This window comes from Leuciscus leuciscus, assembly GCF_965113295.1.
Source record: "Leuciscus leuciscus genome assembly, chromosome: 2".
NCBI lineage: Eukaryota > Metazoa > Chordata > Actinopteri > Cypriniformes > Leuciscidae > Leuciscus > Leuciscus leuciscus.
This window is the reverse complement of record NC_138726.1, coordinates 48,857,655-48,876,409: the sequence shown is the minus strand read 5'-3', so window position 1 is coordinate 48,876,409 and position 18,755 is coordinate 48,857,655. Positions and strand designations below refer to the sequence as shown.

Below are 18,755 nucleotides of genomic sequence, written 5' to 3'. Positions count from 1 at the left end.
AGAAGTAAATGAGGCATTCTGCCTAACATCTTATTTTATGTTTCACAGTCACAGATAAAATAAAATAAAATAATAAATGCAACATGAAAGTGACTACAACAACAAAGACGTGAGTAAATCATAAAAATTCTACCACTTTAATGTAAGTTTCCATTCCTTTTATATAATAGACTCAAAGAAAGACTTTTTTGTGTGTGTGTGAAATGCATAGATTTCTTAACAATGGAGTTGCTGTCAAGTAAAAAGCAGAACCAGTAAAACTTGGCCCACTTTTATGTTTATAAATTGGGTTTTCAATGAAAAATGGACAGAGCATAAATTGACAGAGGGACATCTCGTAATCTTGCTGTCACAGACTGTATATTATTGTACACTATTCAAAGGTAAACCACATGCAAATGTCTTGTCCGACACTGCGCGTTTGTTTGTCATTCAAATGAGAACGCATCATTATTGTCAGCTGCCTTCTCTCGCCGAAGTGATTTGTGCTTGGCTGAATGATGAGACTAGACGAGAGATAGATCCCTCCTGTAGAGCGGCTCGGCACACATCCCGCCTAAACAGATGACATGTGTTTTAGAATCAGCATGCACCAGCACCCTTGCTCTCGGCCTGTCTGCTCTGACTACTGCATGAGGCCTGTCATTTAGGGAGTCCTGCTGCAATCCCACCAGGAGAGAGAAAGAGAACGGGAGGGATGTGCATCCCATATGTGCATCTCATATTCCAAAGCTTTTGATCGGAATGTAAAAATTAAACTGGTGCACTTTTCACCTTTTGGCTTTGTTGACACTGCTCCCAATTGCGATTTCTTATACATACATATATATATATATTCTTATTATTCTGGTGACACTTTACAATATGGTCTTATTTGTTAACATCAGTTAATGTATTAACTAACATGAACTAACAATGAGCAATGCATTTGTTACAGCGTTTATTAATCTTTGTTTATGTTTGTTAATAAATATACAGTCGTTCATTGTTTGTTCATGATAGTTCTGATCACCTGATCACGCTGTCGGGGTTTATTCTCCGATAACAATGCAATGATTGTTTTGTACACTGTAATGGATTATAAGATAACAAACAGGTACAATTTAAAAAAAAGTTTCATCTTAAATCAATATCTCTCATTCCCATAATTATTTATGTGGCAAAAGTGGTATGACTGTACCTTATCCCTTAAATGTCTGTCTAGTTTGAACATAGCAACTGCTCTCTCCACGGAAGCTTTGCGTTTAAAGACCTAATAAAATATTTCGTCTCATATTTCGAAATCAATATTTCATGTCTAATTATTTATGTGGCAAGTAGCCACGTAATAAGCAGGATAATGTACATCCAGCCGGTTGTTATCGCAAAATAAACCTTCAGGACTCCTGCAAGACTCCTCCAGTTCGTGTGTTGATCCTGATCACCCTGTCAGGGTTTATTCTGCGATAACAACCGGATGGATGTACATTTACTAATGTTAATAAATACAACATTTTTATTTATATATATATATATATATATATATATATATATATATATATATATATATATATATATATATACATATACATATACATGGTGTTCAATATCATACATAAATGTGTCAAAAGAAATATGGCAAATTATAATATATATATATATATATATATATATATATATATATATACACACACACACACATAATTACTATTTACTACTTTAGAAAATGTAATGGGACAACAAAAATTAACAGGATAAAATGGAATATAAATAAAATATAATTAGCTATATAAAGGGATAATAAACCATCAGAAATCATTCCTTTCACTTCCTTAATAAAGGCAAGACCCTGTACTTGATTATTAATACCAAACTTGACAATTTTTCCACTCAGAGCCTTATATCTTGCTGCTGTCATTTCAATTTAACGTCAAAGTCATTAGTCAGCAGAGTGATAAAATGTAATGCTTTTCATCTACTCAATGTCTTAAAATCATGTGCTGTTTAATGAACATAATGATGCCTGAGTGTCAGATCATATCTGAGTCCTAAAACATTAACGGCATCAGCGAGAAAAATCCTCCATTCCTATTAAAACCAGGAAAAGTTGCAGAGATATTGTAGATTACATTTATCCTCTGGTTGATTCTCATCTTGTACCTGTTTAACCCAGTTTAACACGGTGCAGGGAAAGAGATCTATTTTTATGCATCACAACCTAACGCAATCCCTAAATATGTGCACACCCTCTGATTAAATTAACACAAAGTCTTGCAGGTTCATAGCTGTTAATTGATGTATCAGTACATTTAGTACCTTGTTCTATTTTAAATGTGTCCATACAGTTTTTTTTTTTCTTTCAGAGTAGAGTATGGTGTTATCTGCGTTAAAGTTTGCAACAATTTCAGTAAATGCATTTATAAGCATGACAAAAATTCACAGCCTACATTCAAATTAAAAGCACTTGAATAACAATTATTCAGTGTTTTCTACAGAATTTTACACATGCTACCCTTTTAGTACACTAAAACTCTGAAACTAAACTGTATAATTCCAAATACTAGTTTGATTGGTCACACTTTAGATTAGGGTCCAATTCTCACTATTAACTAACATGACTTTTGCCAATAAACTCCTTATTACTGCTTATTAATAGTTAGTAAGATAGTTGTTAAGTTTAGGTATTAGCTAGGATTAAGGGATGTAGAATAAGGTTATGAAGAATAAGGCAATAATATGTGCTTTATAAGTAATAATAAACAGCCAACATCCTAGTAATATGCATGCTAATAAGCAACTAGTTAATAGTGAGAATTGGACCATAAACTAAAGTGTTAATATTTGATATAAAGTGCCCCGATTATGCTTTTTCGAATATTTCCTTTCATGTAGTGTGTAATATAGCTGTTCGTGAATGTAGGTTTGTAACAAATTTGCGCCAGCGTATGGTCTTCATTGTCTGCCCGTGAACAACGTCTACTTTGACCCGTCCTCAAAAACTGTAGCTGAGACTGGAAGAGTTTGGCTTGTGCTGTCGACATGTCGAGGAGATGCTGTTTTCTGCGCAGCAAATCCACTTTGCATGAACGTTCAAAAGGATGAGGACTCAAATTGATATGATCAAACCAATGCCATCGTTACTGTTCGTATCATTGTGTATCAAGTGCTAAGGAAGCCTCCAGAGCTGAAATTCAGATATGTAATGGACATTTGGTTTCCAACACGCTCTGTAAGCGGTAGACCAATCACAACAGACTGGGCCGTCTGACCAATCAGAGCAGAGTAGGCTTTCGGAAAGGAGGGGTTTAGAGACACTGAATCTTCGAACGAACTGTTTTTAGACATGTCGAGAAAAGAGGTGATGTGCAAGAGGTGATTTTTTTCTTTTTTTTTTGACCTTGAATGCATGTAAACCTATTGTAGGAGTCCTCCAAAACAAAATTAGGGCATAATAGCGGCACTTTCAGTTTCATAAAACTTATACATTTGCATTTGAACATTGCTTGATTCAGTTATTGTTTGATTCAGTCTGATTTGCTAATCAGGTAAAGTAATTCATTAAAATAAGCCAATAGAACAACAAATAAACAACAGTTGTGTTCATCTATATCTCTGCAACAGTCTTTGCATATAATTCACAAGCTCTTAACTAGGTAAAAAAAAATACATATATTTGTGGTGAGTTGCTGTAGATTCAGAAAACACTAATGATATTTCGACTTCTCATTTTGTACATAAAATAAAGCCATTCTTAGCACTTTATTTTAGTATAAAGTACACTCAACTTATTTTGCAGTGGTTATATGAAAAGCTTCAGTGTGTTTTATTAAAGCTGAAAGTGATAAATTCTGCAGCAGATTTTAAAAGATAACTTAATTTTATTTTCCCTTGATGTTTCACTTTACCTCAACAAAAAGAACCAGATATGAAAACCTGCTAGAACTAGATCCTCACATTTTCTGAAGGAAATCTGAGTGATGCTTTCCTGTACAAAACTCGCTGATAGTGTGCAATGGGTGGTTGGCAGGGCATTGCAATGTAGTTGCCAAGGTGCTCTGAATGGCTAGAGAATTTAGGGTGGATAATTTCTGGTCTCTAAATCTGTTGTTGTTGTTTTTTGGTGTGCCATGTTTTATCATCTGCCAGGTGAAAGTCTGGGGCTGGATTCATGAAAAAAGTCATGTCACACTGTGGCACATAATCATGACCGATCCCTGTTTACATTATCCATGATTGGTGTCACTGTACTCGTGCTAATACGTATTACAGTATATGTCGCTACACTGTAATATCTAATTAGTTAGATATTAACTAATATTATATTAACTAGGGGGGAGATAAGGAGATACCAGTTAAAAATAATTTTATTCGTATGAATGTTTTGTGAATCCTGTCCCTGATTGCTAAAAGTACCAGCATTTCTTGCCTCAACAAGCTGCATAATTAAACATATTTCAGTATTAGCAACAGCAAACACCATTAAGTATGAGACATGAAAACCTGTAACAAGCGAAATATACGTACATAGCACAGCCAGCTGAAGGGACACATTGGTCATCCCAACCACATTCTCAGAGATGCAGGTCAGAACAAATCCGTTGTCGTCTCTGCTCACGTTGACCAGCGTCAGGTTGATGGAGTGAATGTTGGGCCAGTAGACATTCGACTGGAGGGCAGACGAGAAACATTATGCTGTGGTTAGATTGAAAATAAGGTTAGAGAGTTTGTTTGGTGTGGGATGAATGGCGCTCACCTGGTGCGTGTTGATGGAGTGAAGGCCGTTCACAGTCCAGTCCACCTCAGGTAACGGAGAACCAGAGCCGTTACAGCTGAGCATCACGTTATCGCCCTCCAACACAGTGAGGTTACTGTGGGCAACGCTGATATCTGGCAGGTCTAGATCAGAGCAAGGACTTTTAAGTCTATGCGTTCATTGCTTTCTTAAAATAATAGTTTAAGGCAAAATACTAAATCGGCAACAACATACTTTTTTTTTTTACCATGTTTTACCACCAGTTCATAATTAGCTAATTAACATGGTATATTGTGTAAACATTTTGTTTGTTAATACCAAAGCGTAACAGTTAGTGTACTGTAAGCTATAGCTAGCATATAATTTATTTGTAAGATAATGCCATGTTTTTTGATGATATACTATTATTTATACTATATTGTGCTGCTCTTTACTTCAGTTTTCCTCTAAGGTAAAATAGTAGGGTGTCTGCTATGTTATAAAAGCATCTACATCAGTGTTGCTATAATTTCCTAAAATTCAATGAAAAACTTACTTTGGCAAATAAATAGGTTTAAGGTACTAAAATGACTAAAACAGAAGTAAAAATAAATAAAAGATCAATAGAAATGTTTTAATCAAATAATAATTTACAAAAGCACAACTAAAAATGTATAATGTAATACTAAAATGCTTATTGTAATCATTTAGGGTGAACCTTAACCCCCAAATATGCATGGTTTATATCCTGGCAGTTCATGTTTTTTTTTTTTTTTTGTTTTTTTGGCATACAAATGTTTTTAGCAAAAATATGCATGATGTTTTGATGTGTATCCAAATATGTTTGCATGACAAAACTCTTCTACAATTTCCTTGAATATACGAGGACATTGTTCGAAAACCTTACCCCACTCCCCCCAATTCTGTATCATAATGTTAGATAAGCATTGCATCATACAAGTAATATAATCTTATATAACAATTCGTATTGCATGCTTGGCCTACAGTTGTATTATTTATGAAGAAAGATGTCTTACCACAGTGGGCAATGCTCATTGATCTCAGGCGAATCTTGTATGCGCCGTTCTTGCAGTAGAGTTGCTGGGTGTGCAGGCCGGCTTCACCTCGCAGCTGCCAGAGCTGAATCCATCGAATCTCACAGCCGCAGTCGAAGACGACTCCCTCCAACCTCCTGCGTCAACAACACACAGCTAACGGTAGTTACACAATCCCCAAACTCAGAGCTAGGCATGCAAAATCAGTCAATCTTTGTCTGCCCTGGTTGAAAACAACAGTTTTGTGACACTATCTCCAGGGTGGTGTGAAATAGTAACCCAGGATGATTACTAAAAGGTAGGCTTCCCACTTGGGGAGATCCATAAGCAATCCCCATCAATCCCTTGAGTAACACACAAAACCATGGGCTGCTCCAGAGGGACTGTTTTGTTGCCTGTTTTGAAAAAAGCGCCTGCTAAATGACTATTTATTTAGCCTTGCATGACATGCGTTGCACACAACCATTTTGTCAGCTGCATATTTTTAGATGTCACATACATGATGCATAACATAAACAACATTCAAAGCACAGACATTTACATTTCAAAGCTGTAAAACTGGCAACTGCAAAAATATCTGAATTCCCATTCCCAGCAGCGACATTGTAGATTGTTACTAAAACATCAGTTATGTATTTATGAGATCAGTAAATGTAGTAAAGTTTAAGCAAAAATAAGTAAAAATTTAAAAAAGGCATTCTCTGAAGGCAAGTTTGAATAGCCTCCAGATGTTTGTTTTGTTTTTAGTATATTCCAATTCAGATTTCCACAAAAATGTGAAGCAGTACAACTGTTTTCAGCATTGCTAATAATAAGAAATCTTTCTTGAGCAGCAAATCAGCATATTAGAGTAATTTCTGAAGGATCATGTGACACTGAAGACTGGAGTAATGATGCTGAAAATTCAGCTTTTTCCATCACAGGAATATATTACATTTGAAAATATATTCAAATAGAAAACAGTTATTTTAAATTGTAATAATATTTCACAATATTACTGTTTTTCAGCTTTGGTGAGCATTAGAGACTTCTTAAAAAAAAAAAAATTACAAAAAAAATTATTTACTCAATCTTTTCTACGGTAGTGAAAATATAGTTCCAGTCCTGGGTGCATCATTATTTGATGTGCATAGAAAATATAATCATTGACCTGACATAGCATGTTTCTATATTTATTAAATATTTATATTTACATATATAATATATTATAAAAATATATAATAGAATTTCTCTTCTAAAAATTGCACATTATGCTGACAAATGAGTATGTGTGATATTTGACAAAGCTGAGCGGACATAGATTACTGGAACAATACAACATTTCACTTCTTGAAAAACACAGTCGCAGTAGCTGAATGGAAAGAAAAATGAGGCGCTCACAACGTGATGAACTGTATATCATTACCCACAGGCTTTGATCTCAGCGTGAAACTTTAGTCCATTAATCTGTATACTCGGGTTAGGAAATACACTACTGTATGTTTTCAGAGCCCTTCATTATTTTGCAAATCCCTTTCTGCAAACCTCCAAGAGTCAGGTCATCCACAGGAAGAAATTCATCTGTACGACATGGATTGAGCCGACAGTTACAATGGCCAAAGTGATGTAAAGAATGTATTTCTGAGAGAAATGTGAAACTGAGTCTAACTACAACAAAAAAGACGTGTTTTTTTTTCTAAGTAATTATATGTGCTTTGAGCTTAAACTCAGGCATCATTTTCGCTGCCAAGAATAAACCAGCGGCGGCCAACGGGGGGGCATGACTATCATCAAAGATGATTGACAGCCTATAACATGATTATGCACACTGATGAGGTTTAGTTGTGTGTGTGCACCTGAAAGCTATTGAGGAATGAAATTGTAAAATGCAAAGAAATTCTTCTGAATCTAATGGGATCATTTCCATTTGAAGAATAAAACAAAACACGGAGGTGCTCTAACACAGCGGGTCTAAACTGGTTTTGCTTCAGAATCCAGATTTTGCATTAAGTGGAGACCCAACATACTTCCAAAATTAAAATAAAATATTTAAAAAAATTATTAAAAAAATTAACATTCAAATGTATTTCCCCAGCTGTCATCAGACCATACCTGTGACCCACTAGTTGAGAACCAGTACTAAAGGATAAAGTCTAAATGATTTTTCCAAACCCATGGGCTGATATGATATTACAATGACTGTTAGGATGGATTCACTGGGTCTGAAAATCAATAATGCCTGTGAATCTCATCAAGCTTTGAAGATTACACCATTATTACAGCACCACAGCAACATAACTGATACCAATCTACTCCATTATTCTCCATAATACATGCAATTTGTTCAGTGAAGTTCAAATTTGTTTGGTAACAAAGGATATTCAGTGAAAATAAATGCTATTTATCCAGTTGTTCTTTTTTTTGCCTTTTCTTCCATTGCAGAGATGAAGCATCCATTTCATTTAAAAGCATTTTTAAATAAAATAGTTAATAATACTGTATGTATATACACTCACCTAAAGGATTATTAGGAACACCTGTTCAATTTCTCATTAATGCAATTATCAAATCAACCAATCACATGGCAGTTGCTTCAATGCATTTAGGGGTGTGGTCCTGGTCAAGACAATCTCCTGAACTCCAAACTGAATGTCAGAATGGGAAAGAAAGGTGATTTAAGCAATTTTGAGCGTGCCATGGTTGTTGGTGCCAGTCGGGCCGGTCTGAGAATTTCACAATCTGCTCAGTTACTGGGATTTTCACGCACAACCATTTCTAGGGTTTACAAAGAATGGTGTGAAAAGGGAAAAACATCCAGTATGCGGCAGTCCTGTGGGCGAAAATGCCTTGTTGATGCTAGAGGTCAGAGGAGAATGGGCCGACTGATAGAAGAGCAACTTTGACTGAAATAACCACTCGTTACAACCGAGGTATGCAGCAAAGCATTTGTGAAGCGACAACACGCACAACCTTGAGGCGGATGGGCTACAACAGCAGAAGACCCCACCGGGTACCACTCATCTCCACTACAAATAGGAAAAAGAGGCTACAATTTGCACGAGCTCACCAAAATTGGACAGTTGAAGACTGGAAAAATGTTGCCTGGTCGGATGAGTCTCGATTTCTGTTGAGACATTCAGATGGTAGAGTCAGAATTTGGCGTAAACAGAATGAGAACATGGATCCATCATGCCTTGTTACCACTGTGCAGGCTGGTGGTGGTGGTGTAATGGTGTGGGGGATGTTTTCTTGGCACACTTTAGGCCCCTTAGTGCCAATTGGGCATCGTTTAAATGCCACGGCCTACCTGAGCATTGTTTCTGACCATGTCCATCCCTTTATGACCACCATGTACCCATCCTCTGATGGCTACTTCCAGCAGGATAATGCACCATGTCAGAAATCTCGAATCATTTCAAATTGGTTTCTTGAACATGACAATGAGTTCACTGTACTAAAATGGCCCCCACAGTCACCAGATCTCAACCCAATAGAGCATCTTTGGGATGTGGTGGAACGGGAGCTTCGTGCCCTGGATGTGCATCCCACAAATCTCCATCAACTGCAAGATGCTATCCTATCAATATGGGCCAACATTTCTAAAGAATGCTTTCAGCACCTTGTTGAATCAATGCCACGTAGAATTAAGGCAGTTCTGAAGGCGAAAGGGGGTCAAACACAGTATTAGTATGGTGTTCCTAATAATCCTTTAGGTGAGTGTATATATACAGTATATATAAGGATAAATTCAAACTTACCTATACAAATGCACCTGTATATACACTGAACAAAATTATAAATGCAACACTTTTGTTTTTGCCCCCATTTTTCATGAGCTGAACTCAAAGATCTAAGACTTTTTCTATGTACACAAAAGGCCTATTTCTCTCATATATTGTTTATAAATCTGTCTAAATCTGTGTTAGTGAGCACTTCTCCTTTGCCGAGATAATCCATCCACCTCACAGATGTGGCATATCAAGATGCTGATTAGACAGCATGATTATTGCACAGGTGTGCCTTAGGCTGGGCATAATAAAAGGCCACTCTAAAATGTGCAGTTTTATCACATAGCACAATGCCACAGATGTCGCAAGTTTTGAGGGAGCGTGCAATTGGCATTCGGACTGCAGGAATGTCCACCAGAGCTGTTGCCCGTGAATTGAATATTAATTTCTCTACCATAAGCTGTCTCCAAAGGCATTTCAGAGAATTTGGCAGTAAATCCAACCGGCCTCACAACCGGAGACCACGTGTAACCACACCAGCCCAGGACCTCCACATCCAGCATCTTCACCTCCAAGATCGTCTGAGACCTGCCGCCCCGACAGCTGCTGCAACAATCGGTTTGCATAACCAAAGAATTTCTGCACAAACTGTCAGAAACCGTCTCAGGGAAGCTCATCTGCATGCTCATCGTCCTTATTGGGGTCTCGACATGACTGCAGTTCGTCGTCGTAACCGACTTGAGTGGGCAAATGCTCACATTCAGTGGCCTCTGGCACTTGGGAGAAGTGTTCTCTTCACAGATGAATCCCGGTTTTCACTGTACAGGGCAGATGGCAGACAGCGTGTATGGCCTCGTGTGGGTGAGCGGTTTGCTGATGTCATCGTTGTGGATCGAGTGGCCCATGGTGGCGGTGGGGTTATGGTATGGGCAGGCGTATGTTATGGACAATGAACACAGGTGCATTTTATTGATGGCATTTTGAATGTACAGAGATACCGTGACGAGATCCTGAGGCCCGTTGTTGTGCCATTCATCCACGACCATCACCTCATGTTGCAGCATGATAATGCAAGGCCCCATGTTGCAAGGATCTGTACACAATTCCTGGAAGCTGAAAACATCCCAGTTCTTGCATGGCCAGCATACTCACCGGACATGTCACCCATTGAGCATATTTGGGATGCTCTGGATCAGCGAATACAACAGCGTGTTCCAGGTCCTGACAATATCCATAAACTTCGCACAGCCATTGAAGAGGAGTGGACCAACATTCCACAGGCCACAATCAACAACCTGATCAACTCTATGCGAAGGAGATGTGTTGCACTGCGTGAGGCAAATGGTGGTCACACCAGATACTGACTGGTTTTCGGGCCAAAGGAGAAGTGCTCACTAACACAGATTTAGACAGATCTGTGAACAATATTTGAGAGAAATAGGCCTTTTGTGTACATAAAAAAAGTCTTAGATCTTTGAGTTCAGCTCATGAAAAATGGGGGCAAAAACAAAAATGTTGCGTTTATAATTTTGTTCAGTGTATATATATATACACATATAGATAAATATATATAGATAAATCCAAAATATTTTATATAAAAATGCTTTTGGAATTGAAGAAAATGGAAAAAATGACAAAGAAAAGAACAACAACTGGATAAATTGCATTTATTTTCACTTTGTTTACATTCATTTATTTTCAAATCGGTTTCATGGCCGGTAAAAAATATTTATGGCTGGTAAATTTGATTAAGTCTGTATGGCAACAAGTTAGTTTTAGGCCTGGATATGTGTATACTGTATATATATATATATATATATACACATATCCAGGCCTAAAACTTAGTTTTAGTTTTGGAGTTTTTGATAAATATTCATCTGCTCCTACATTATAGTGAAAATCTATGGAAACATTTCTGAATTTTACTTTTTTTTTAATCTAATTGGCAATAATGAATGTTTTGCTGAATGAGTGGGAAAAAAACACACCCTTTGAGCAAAGTAAATACATATTTTGTGTCATATACTTTTTAATAAAAGGAACTGTCATTTCATCCTAGTAATGCTGTCAAAACTAAAGTCTAAAAAATAGTGAGCTATAATTTATAACCGCCAGCCCATCTTGATGTCACTTCCTTTGTAAAAAGGAAGTACTTACTCTGATAGAGGAGACACTAAGAACTTATGCTAATTAAATAAGTCTGCAAATGTTTGTGTACTAAGTGTCCTTGAAGACAATGACTTTGTCGGATATATTGCAATGCAGTCTTTCATTTTCATTTTAAGTGCAGTTTAACCATATGATCAATCATTTTGATGACACATCATGCCAGTGGTGAATGTCACTCTCAGATAATACAGAGCAGCAAGAGAACTCAGAAACATAATTTCAAATGGACACATCATGCATATTGTTTTAATAATCCCAGACTTTTAAAAGGATAGTTGACCCAAAAATAAAAGTTCTGTCATCGTTTACTCACCCTCATGTTGTTCCAAACCTGTAGACTTTCTGCTGCGGAGCACAAAAGAAGATAGTTTGAAGAACGTTGGGGTCTAAACAACATTGGGACCCATTGATTTCCATTAAATGGAAAACAACAACCAAGACATTTTAATTTTATATTTCTTCTGGAGCAATATGTAGGTCTGTAAATGATGACAGAATTATCATTTTTGGGTGAATTATCCCTTTTAAAATCTGTAATTATTGTCTTGCAACTATCCCTTTAACATTGCAAACTTAAAAACAGCATATGTATATGTCCTGTTTAATTTTAGCTGTCAGTATACGGTCATTGTTTTGAAGATGCTTGTGACAGTAAAGATATGATGTATTGTATACACTACAACAGTGATGTCCTTTATGAATTCTCACTTCACGCCATTCATCATTAATAAATAAAGATTCTTAATAATACCAGAGATTTCACTCATTAAAACAATAACAAAAGAGCTGAGTGGAATAACTACAAAGATTTTCATTCACTCTAGAAATTTCCATTAAGATTTCCACAAAATGTCCAGGGCTGCGTTTCCCAAAAGCATCGTAAGCCTAAGTAGTTCGTAAAAACGATCGTACGACTGATCTTAATATTACGGTCTGTTTCCCAAAAGCATCGTAACTTAAGTAGCACTTAAAAATCATTGTAGATCTACGAGTGCTCTGGAGTAATCGTAAATCCCCAAGTGCATCGTAAGAAGACAGATTTATGAGGTCACCTGCAAGACAACCGGCAGATTACACTTTTATCTAGATTTAACAGATTACACTGCAAAGTGAGTACAAATATAAGGTTTTGATTGTACTTTTTTTTATTGTACACTTTATTGTACTTGTTTTTTGTTTAAATTAATGTATAAATTAAATTTAAAAAAAAGGAAGAAAAAATACACATCTAAATTAAATGAATGAAAAAGAAAAAAAAATCATAAAAGAACGAAGTAATGTGGGAAAAATGCTTCAAAGACTGGGCAAAATATGGATGAATAAAAAAATTAATCTGTCAGTGACTTGCTGACGTGCACGAAAACCAGCCATGCATTGGGCATTTCTTGCAGACCACCTTCCCTGATCTTTGAACACCCCGGGTTGCAGTTAGATTGCAATGTCCACCCAGATGTTTTGTTTTTCCTTATTTGTATGGTGTCCTAAATCTGTTAAAAATAATATATTTGTTTCGCTCTATCTCCTCTAAAATTATCTTTTTTGAAAGGTATCTTTTCTTGTTTTTGTGGAGTTTTTTTTTGTTCATACATTTTGTCAGTAGGCTATCTCCGCCTGAATGTAGACTTTAGACTTGTCTTGATTGCTAATCCACAGATGACGATTATTAGGTTAAATCTAATAATTAAGGCTAAACGTTCAGAATACGATTCCATATAAGGTTACATTTCAGCACTTCGCGAATGGTCAGCGACTCGTAAGTAGCACGTAAAACGCGTTCTCGCGCGTTCATGTTAAGTGCATTTTTGGGAAACGCTCGTGAAATTGCTGCGAGCGTTCGTAACCTTGCACGTAGAGAGCGTTCTTAAGAGCTAAGATACATCGTTATCGGGAAACCCGGCCCAGGTCTTTATTTTATAATTTCCCTGACATTTACAGACTACTATGAAAGCTTGTTAATGCCACGGAATAAAATAAAATAAAAAATATCTCACAATTTTTTTATTTTTTTTTATTCTGTCAGACATCAGACATAATTTTTTTCTGGGAAATTCACAATTGTTTTGTTTTTTTCCACCATGGAATAACAAAATAAAAAGGCACTTCAGACTTTTTATATTGCAATTATGATTTTCCTTTCATCTGAATCGCTGGGGAAAACTTGTGAGATATAAACTCAGAATTCCAAGGGGAAAAAAAGTCAAAATTGTGAATTAAAAAGTCGCAATAACTTTTAAGTTTCCATAGATTATTCCTGTAATTTACCCAAAATCAAAGAATTACACAAAACAGTATGAGCCAGGTTAATCTTTTGATATTGGCAAAAAATGGCATGTTTAGATGCAGTTGAACACATATTTTAGTACTGAATTTAATCTTACATTTCAGCACTGAACTGAGCTGAAATGATCTCTAAAGCACCCCACCTGGAAAATATGCCTAATTCACCGTAACAGTTACAATTAATTTCAAATTTTCCAAAGGACAGATTTGGACGAATGACATGCGTTGTTTATATCATCATCCACAATATCCACATCAGCGAGGACAGGAAAAGACAGCACTGCACACAGTCGAAATCCCCTAACACATTCTGAAATGAAAGGCCAAAAATGTGCGTAATAAAAAATTAAGCAGGACATATGTCAGTGGCTCTGCAAGTTGTGTTCAGCCACAACAAAGAACGAGGACAGGACGTGTCAAATGAAAAATAATTGAATTGTTTTATCATTTTAAACAAAACGCGACAGCACCACGTCGCCGCTCACAATCAATAAACAAACTCATCTCTTTATGTACATGTAGATTGCTCAAATATTCATGACAAACAAGAAAATGAGGTCAGGCTCTCAGCAGACAAGACCAATACATTTCAATGCCATGTCTTAATTAACCAGCACGAGCAACTCCACTGTTCGCAGACATAAACAGTATTTCTGCTTCATCACTGGAGAAGTTTTGCTTTGACAGAGACACAAGTCTATTCGAGGGGGGAGAGCAGGGGGTGCACAAACAAATTAATCAACAGTAACGTGCTGAAAACATTTCTAATGAACACAGCAATGCAATTGATAATCAAGCCTGCATTTCAGCGTCCAATTTGGCAGGCGAGTGCTGCTTATCACAGAAAATCTATGCAGAGAGAGTTTTGAGATCTATCATAGATTGAGGAATTATTGCTTGCTGTGTTTATACAGTGATTTGTGTGTGATTTATCTCACATTGGTGAAATGCTGTTAACCAATGCAGGATGAACTTACAGTTCGACCAGTTGAAGGTGCTGAAAAAGCTGCCAAGAGAGTGTCGTCAGAGGGTTCCTGGACAGGTTTCTGTGGGGGGAAAAAAAAGAAAAAGAAAGAGGGATAGTGATTTACGATTAACCTGTGAACACATGAATCAATACAAATCAACATGAAATAAGGTTACGACCCATTTTACTTATAAAATGTGGCAATTCTGAGTGAAACTGGATATTTATTGAGAAAAAGATCAGATCAGCGATTCATGACAAGAAAGAAAGGTGAAGCAAATTCAATCAACACGCAATCAATACATTAAGACTAGAAGCATGTCAATTTGATTGCATATTGACCTTAACATAATATGAATAGAATAGAATAGAATAGAATAGAATAGAATAGAATAGAATAGAATAGAATAGAATAGAATAGAATAGAATAGAATAGAATAGAATAGAATAGAATAGAATAGAATAGAATAGAATAGAATAGAACAGAACAGAACAGAACAGAATAGAATAGAACAGAATTTACTAAAATTTAAGGCAAGTATAGTTAGTGGAAATTAGTTGATTCATTTTTGACACGTTTGAACATGTTGAACTTAGTGTTTAATTAATGTTTCAGTTATGTATGTTTTATATATAGTTTCTATTACTCACATAGCACATTTGCATTCAAATACAGCAAGTAAGAAGTATTATTATTAGCACAGCTATTACTCATTGAGTAATGAATCATACATGTGGCCAGGTAAGCACAAACTCTACTCTTCAGCACAATGGTAACCAGAAGAATTACATATTTCGAGCAAATAAATGCGTGCCTTGGTGAGCATGAGAGACTTCTTTAAAAAAAAATTAATCTAACTGTTCAGCAATTGTGTTGCTTTAGCTCATTTTTTCAAGTAAACTGAACAAATACAGCTTACTTCTACAGAATATTGTAAAATACTAACAAATACTGAACATTACATACTAAAAATAATTAAGCACTCGAATAAAAAGCCTGCAAACCTTAATAGTTAATGAGCGTGTTACACAAATACTAATTCAGTGAACAAGCTCTGTCAAACACGACATTAACGAAAGAGTTAACATGAGAGAGAAGGACTTTATGCAACAGGAAATCAGAGAGAGCCTCCGTCACTGCCAAGAGGAGCTGAGAGAAAAGGAGCAGCTGCAGGGGCCGCTCAGCCAAATCAATAAAGAGAACTTGAGCAGTTCGCCGTCTACAAATTCAGTAGACGCAATGAAAGACTGCAGGTTTTAAAAGCCAACAAATTCAATACAAAGAGGTGGTCTGGGACTTGTAAATGGCTTTTAACCAACAAAGCTGAAGGCATGATATGCGGTATGGGGTATTAAAATAAATCTACTGGTTTAAAAAAAAGATGGACATCCATGATATGGAAGAAAAAAAGGGAACAGACATCACAGAACTAGTATTTGAAGGTCTGTAATTCAACTTAAATCATATTAAGCATCCATATTTGGCCAAAATTGGTAATATAATAATTTGTGTTAATGTATATTTTGAAGATTCTGTGCAAAATATGGTTATAAATGATATGTTTCAGCCTGACTCAAATATATAAAATAATACATTGAAGGAAGCACTCAGAAGGAACTAATAGCAGTTATATTTTCCGAAGTAGAGAAAACTAATAAGTTTGTTATTGGTAAACTCAGTGAAAAAAAAAAAAAATATATATATATTTGTATCCTTTACAAAACATCTGGCTAAATGATTCAAAAGTCGTACTTTCATTTAAAATAAGCAGCGATAAAATGACTGCCAAAAATGCAAACTATAGTGCAAATGTTTGTAGCCAATGAGATTTATTTATTTAATTCAACAAGGATGCATTAAACTGATCAAAAGTGAGAATAAAGACTTTTATATTGTTACAAAAGATTTCTGTTTTAAATAAATGCTGTTCTTTTTAACTTTCTATTCATGAAAAAAATAAATAATAATTCATGGTTTCCACAAAAAAACTGAGCAGCACAACTGTTTTCAATACTGATATATTATATGGAATGTTACTTGAGCAATAAATTAGTATATTAGTATATACCCAGACGTGACTGACGCCGCAACACGTGTTCAAATGTATGTTTTTCCACGTTAATCAGAGTTTTTATCCTAACCAGCAGCAACGGCAATACGTGACGATTCTATTTTAGGGCCCGTTTCTATTTCTGCAATGTTCCAGCTGGAACAACAGCATGGAGTACGACAATGATAATCTCAGCTACTGATTATGCGCTTTATTTATTGCTAAAAAAACTTGATGTGAGTTTAAATATCATTTTGTGTGACCTTTAAAGCCACCGTGAAAATAGCCATCAGATCTTGAAAATAAATGAAAGGAAACAAACGGTGAAAAAACAAGTGTATTCTATGATTGTTTCAGTCACTCAGTATGTATTTTTATAAGTATTAAAGTGGTATAATACTTTTGAAATTGATTACTTATCTATTTCGTAGGGTATACAGTGGCTGTGATTTAAGATTGATTTTGTCATTTCATAGTCGTGTCGCGTCTGATGTGGACAGACAAATTTCTCTTCGCTGGAAACTTATCACATGGAATCTGTTTAGGACACAGGTTAGAATGATTTCTGAAGGATCATGCGACATATGCTACGGATCCCTAAAATTGTGCAGATTGCATAAACAGGAAAAAATCCCTTAGACTTAAGGCCCGTACACACCGGGACGAATATCGGCGCGCATTATTCGCCAGCGTTTTTCACTGAAACAAAATAAATCATCTTGTGTGTGGCCTCTTTTTGACTTGGACCAGTAAGCAACATCCTAGCAACCACAAAGCTTTTTTTTTTTCTCCTCAGAGATCTGCTCTTTAGAGATACACACAGCTGTTAGATGGCCGGAGTGATGGATGCATGTCTATAAACTAATTTCTAATAAGCTATTTTGACTAGACGACTGGCGTATTCTTAGGGTCACTGAAACTCTTATGAGTTTTATAACAAGCTTTGCTGGCTGCCAAAGCCCGTCACCATAGCAACAAGCTCTCTGATGCAGGGGGAGGGGTTTTGTTGCTGCTGTGCACTTTAAAGTGTCACCACCCACAACACACACTCAAAAACACACACTTAAAAACACACACTTACACTCTTTCTGAAGCCTTTGAGTATTAGTCTGTTTTTCATTTTAAACTCACAGCAATTCAACCATTCAGTTCCTGCCTCAAGAGCTTCTGATGGAGTCTTATTAAAATGTGTTGCATAAGTCAATCTATGTAATTGCACATCTTTGTGGGTGTTACTTAAAGGTGAAGCTTACTGAAGTGTCATTTTTTTGTGCTAAAATGTTTTTTCGTATTCTAACACAAGCTAGAATCTCTGTGGCGCCATAGTGTGTGTGTGTGTGTGTGTGTGTTTGTTTGTTTGTTTGTTTTTTGCTGCTGTGCCTTTAAGAAAAACTTTACTTTCAGCTGTTGGATCCAAAATAGTTTTTAACTGTCTCATCTTTCAATAAAAGCCTCTTTGGGAAGCCATGCACATTGTGACAGAATTGCAAAACAATCCAAGCTGAAATATACTGCATAAATGGATAAAGTCAGACTGAAACGATCAAGCACTTTGTTAAAAATAAACTTCAGCTGCTCGTTTCTAACAATGGGATTGTTTAGAAGGATATGCAGAGCAACAGGTGCTACACACAGTTAGGAATAGCGCAAGGTTTGGCAGACTTTTCGTTGTTTAGGAATAACAACATCTCTACTGATTTCTCCTTATAACTCACCATGACCAGTCAAGCCAAATGTCTGCACAACAAATCAACATTTACATATAACTGCGAACAGTCATGCATTGACAAACCTGTTGGATATCAGAAAGTTGCT

At 36.1% G+C, this 18,755-nt stretch overlaps 2 protein-coding genes across 5 annotated transcripts in view; both read right to left on the bottom strand.

Annotated features, from left to right (window-relative positions):
• Window positions 1–18,755, bottom strand: part of ntrk3b (neurotrophic tyrosine kinase, receptor, type 3b) — a 124,868-nt gene that overhangs the window by 55,469 nt on the left and 50,644 nt on the right. For all 4 annotated transcript variants that reach the window (XM_082157498.1, XM_082157497.1, XM_082157500.1 and 1 more), the window contains exons 4-7: window positions 14,900–14,968; window positions 5,749–5,903; window positions 4,733–4,875; window positions 4,504–4,645 (exon numbers count right to left, since the gene is read on the bottom strand). In XM_082157498.1, coding sequence (XP_082013624.1) covers window positions 4,504–4,645; window positions 4,733–4,875; window positions 5,749–5,903; window positions 14,900–14,968 — 509 coding nt within the window. The remainder of the gene's footprint in view (window positions 1–4,503; window positions 4,646–4,732; window positions 4,876–5,748; window positions 5,904–14,899; window positions 14,969–18,755) is intronic.
• The window catches only part of mespaa (mesoderm posterior aa), a 259,472-nt gene that overhangs the window by 237,633 nt on the left and 3,084 nt on the right, over window positions 1–18,755 (bottom strand). The gene's annotated exons all lie outside the window — the stretch shown is intronic.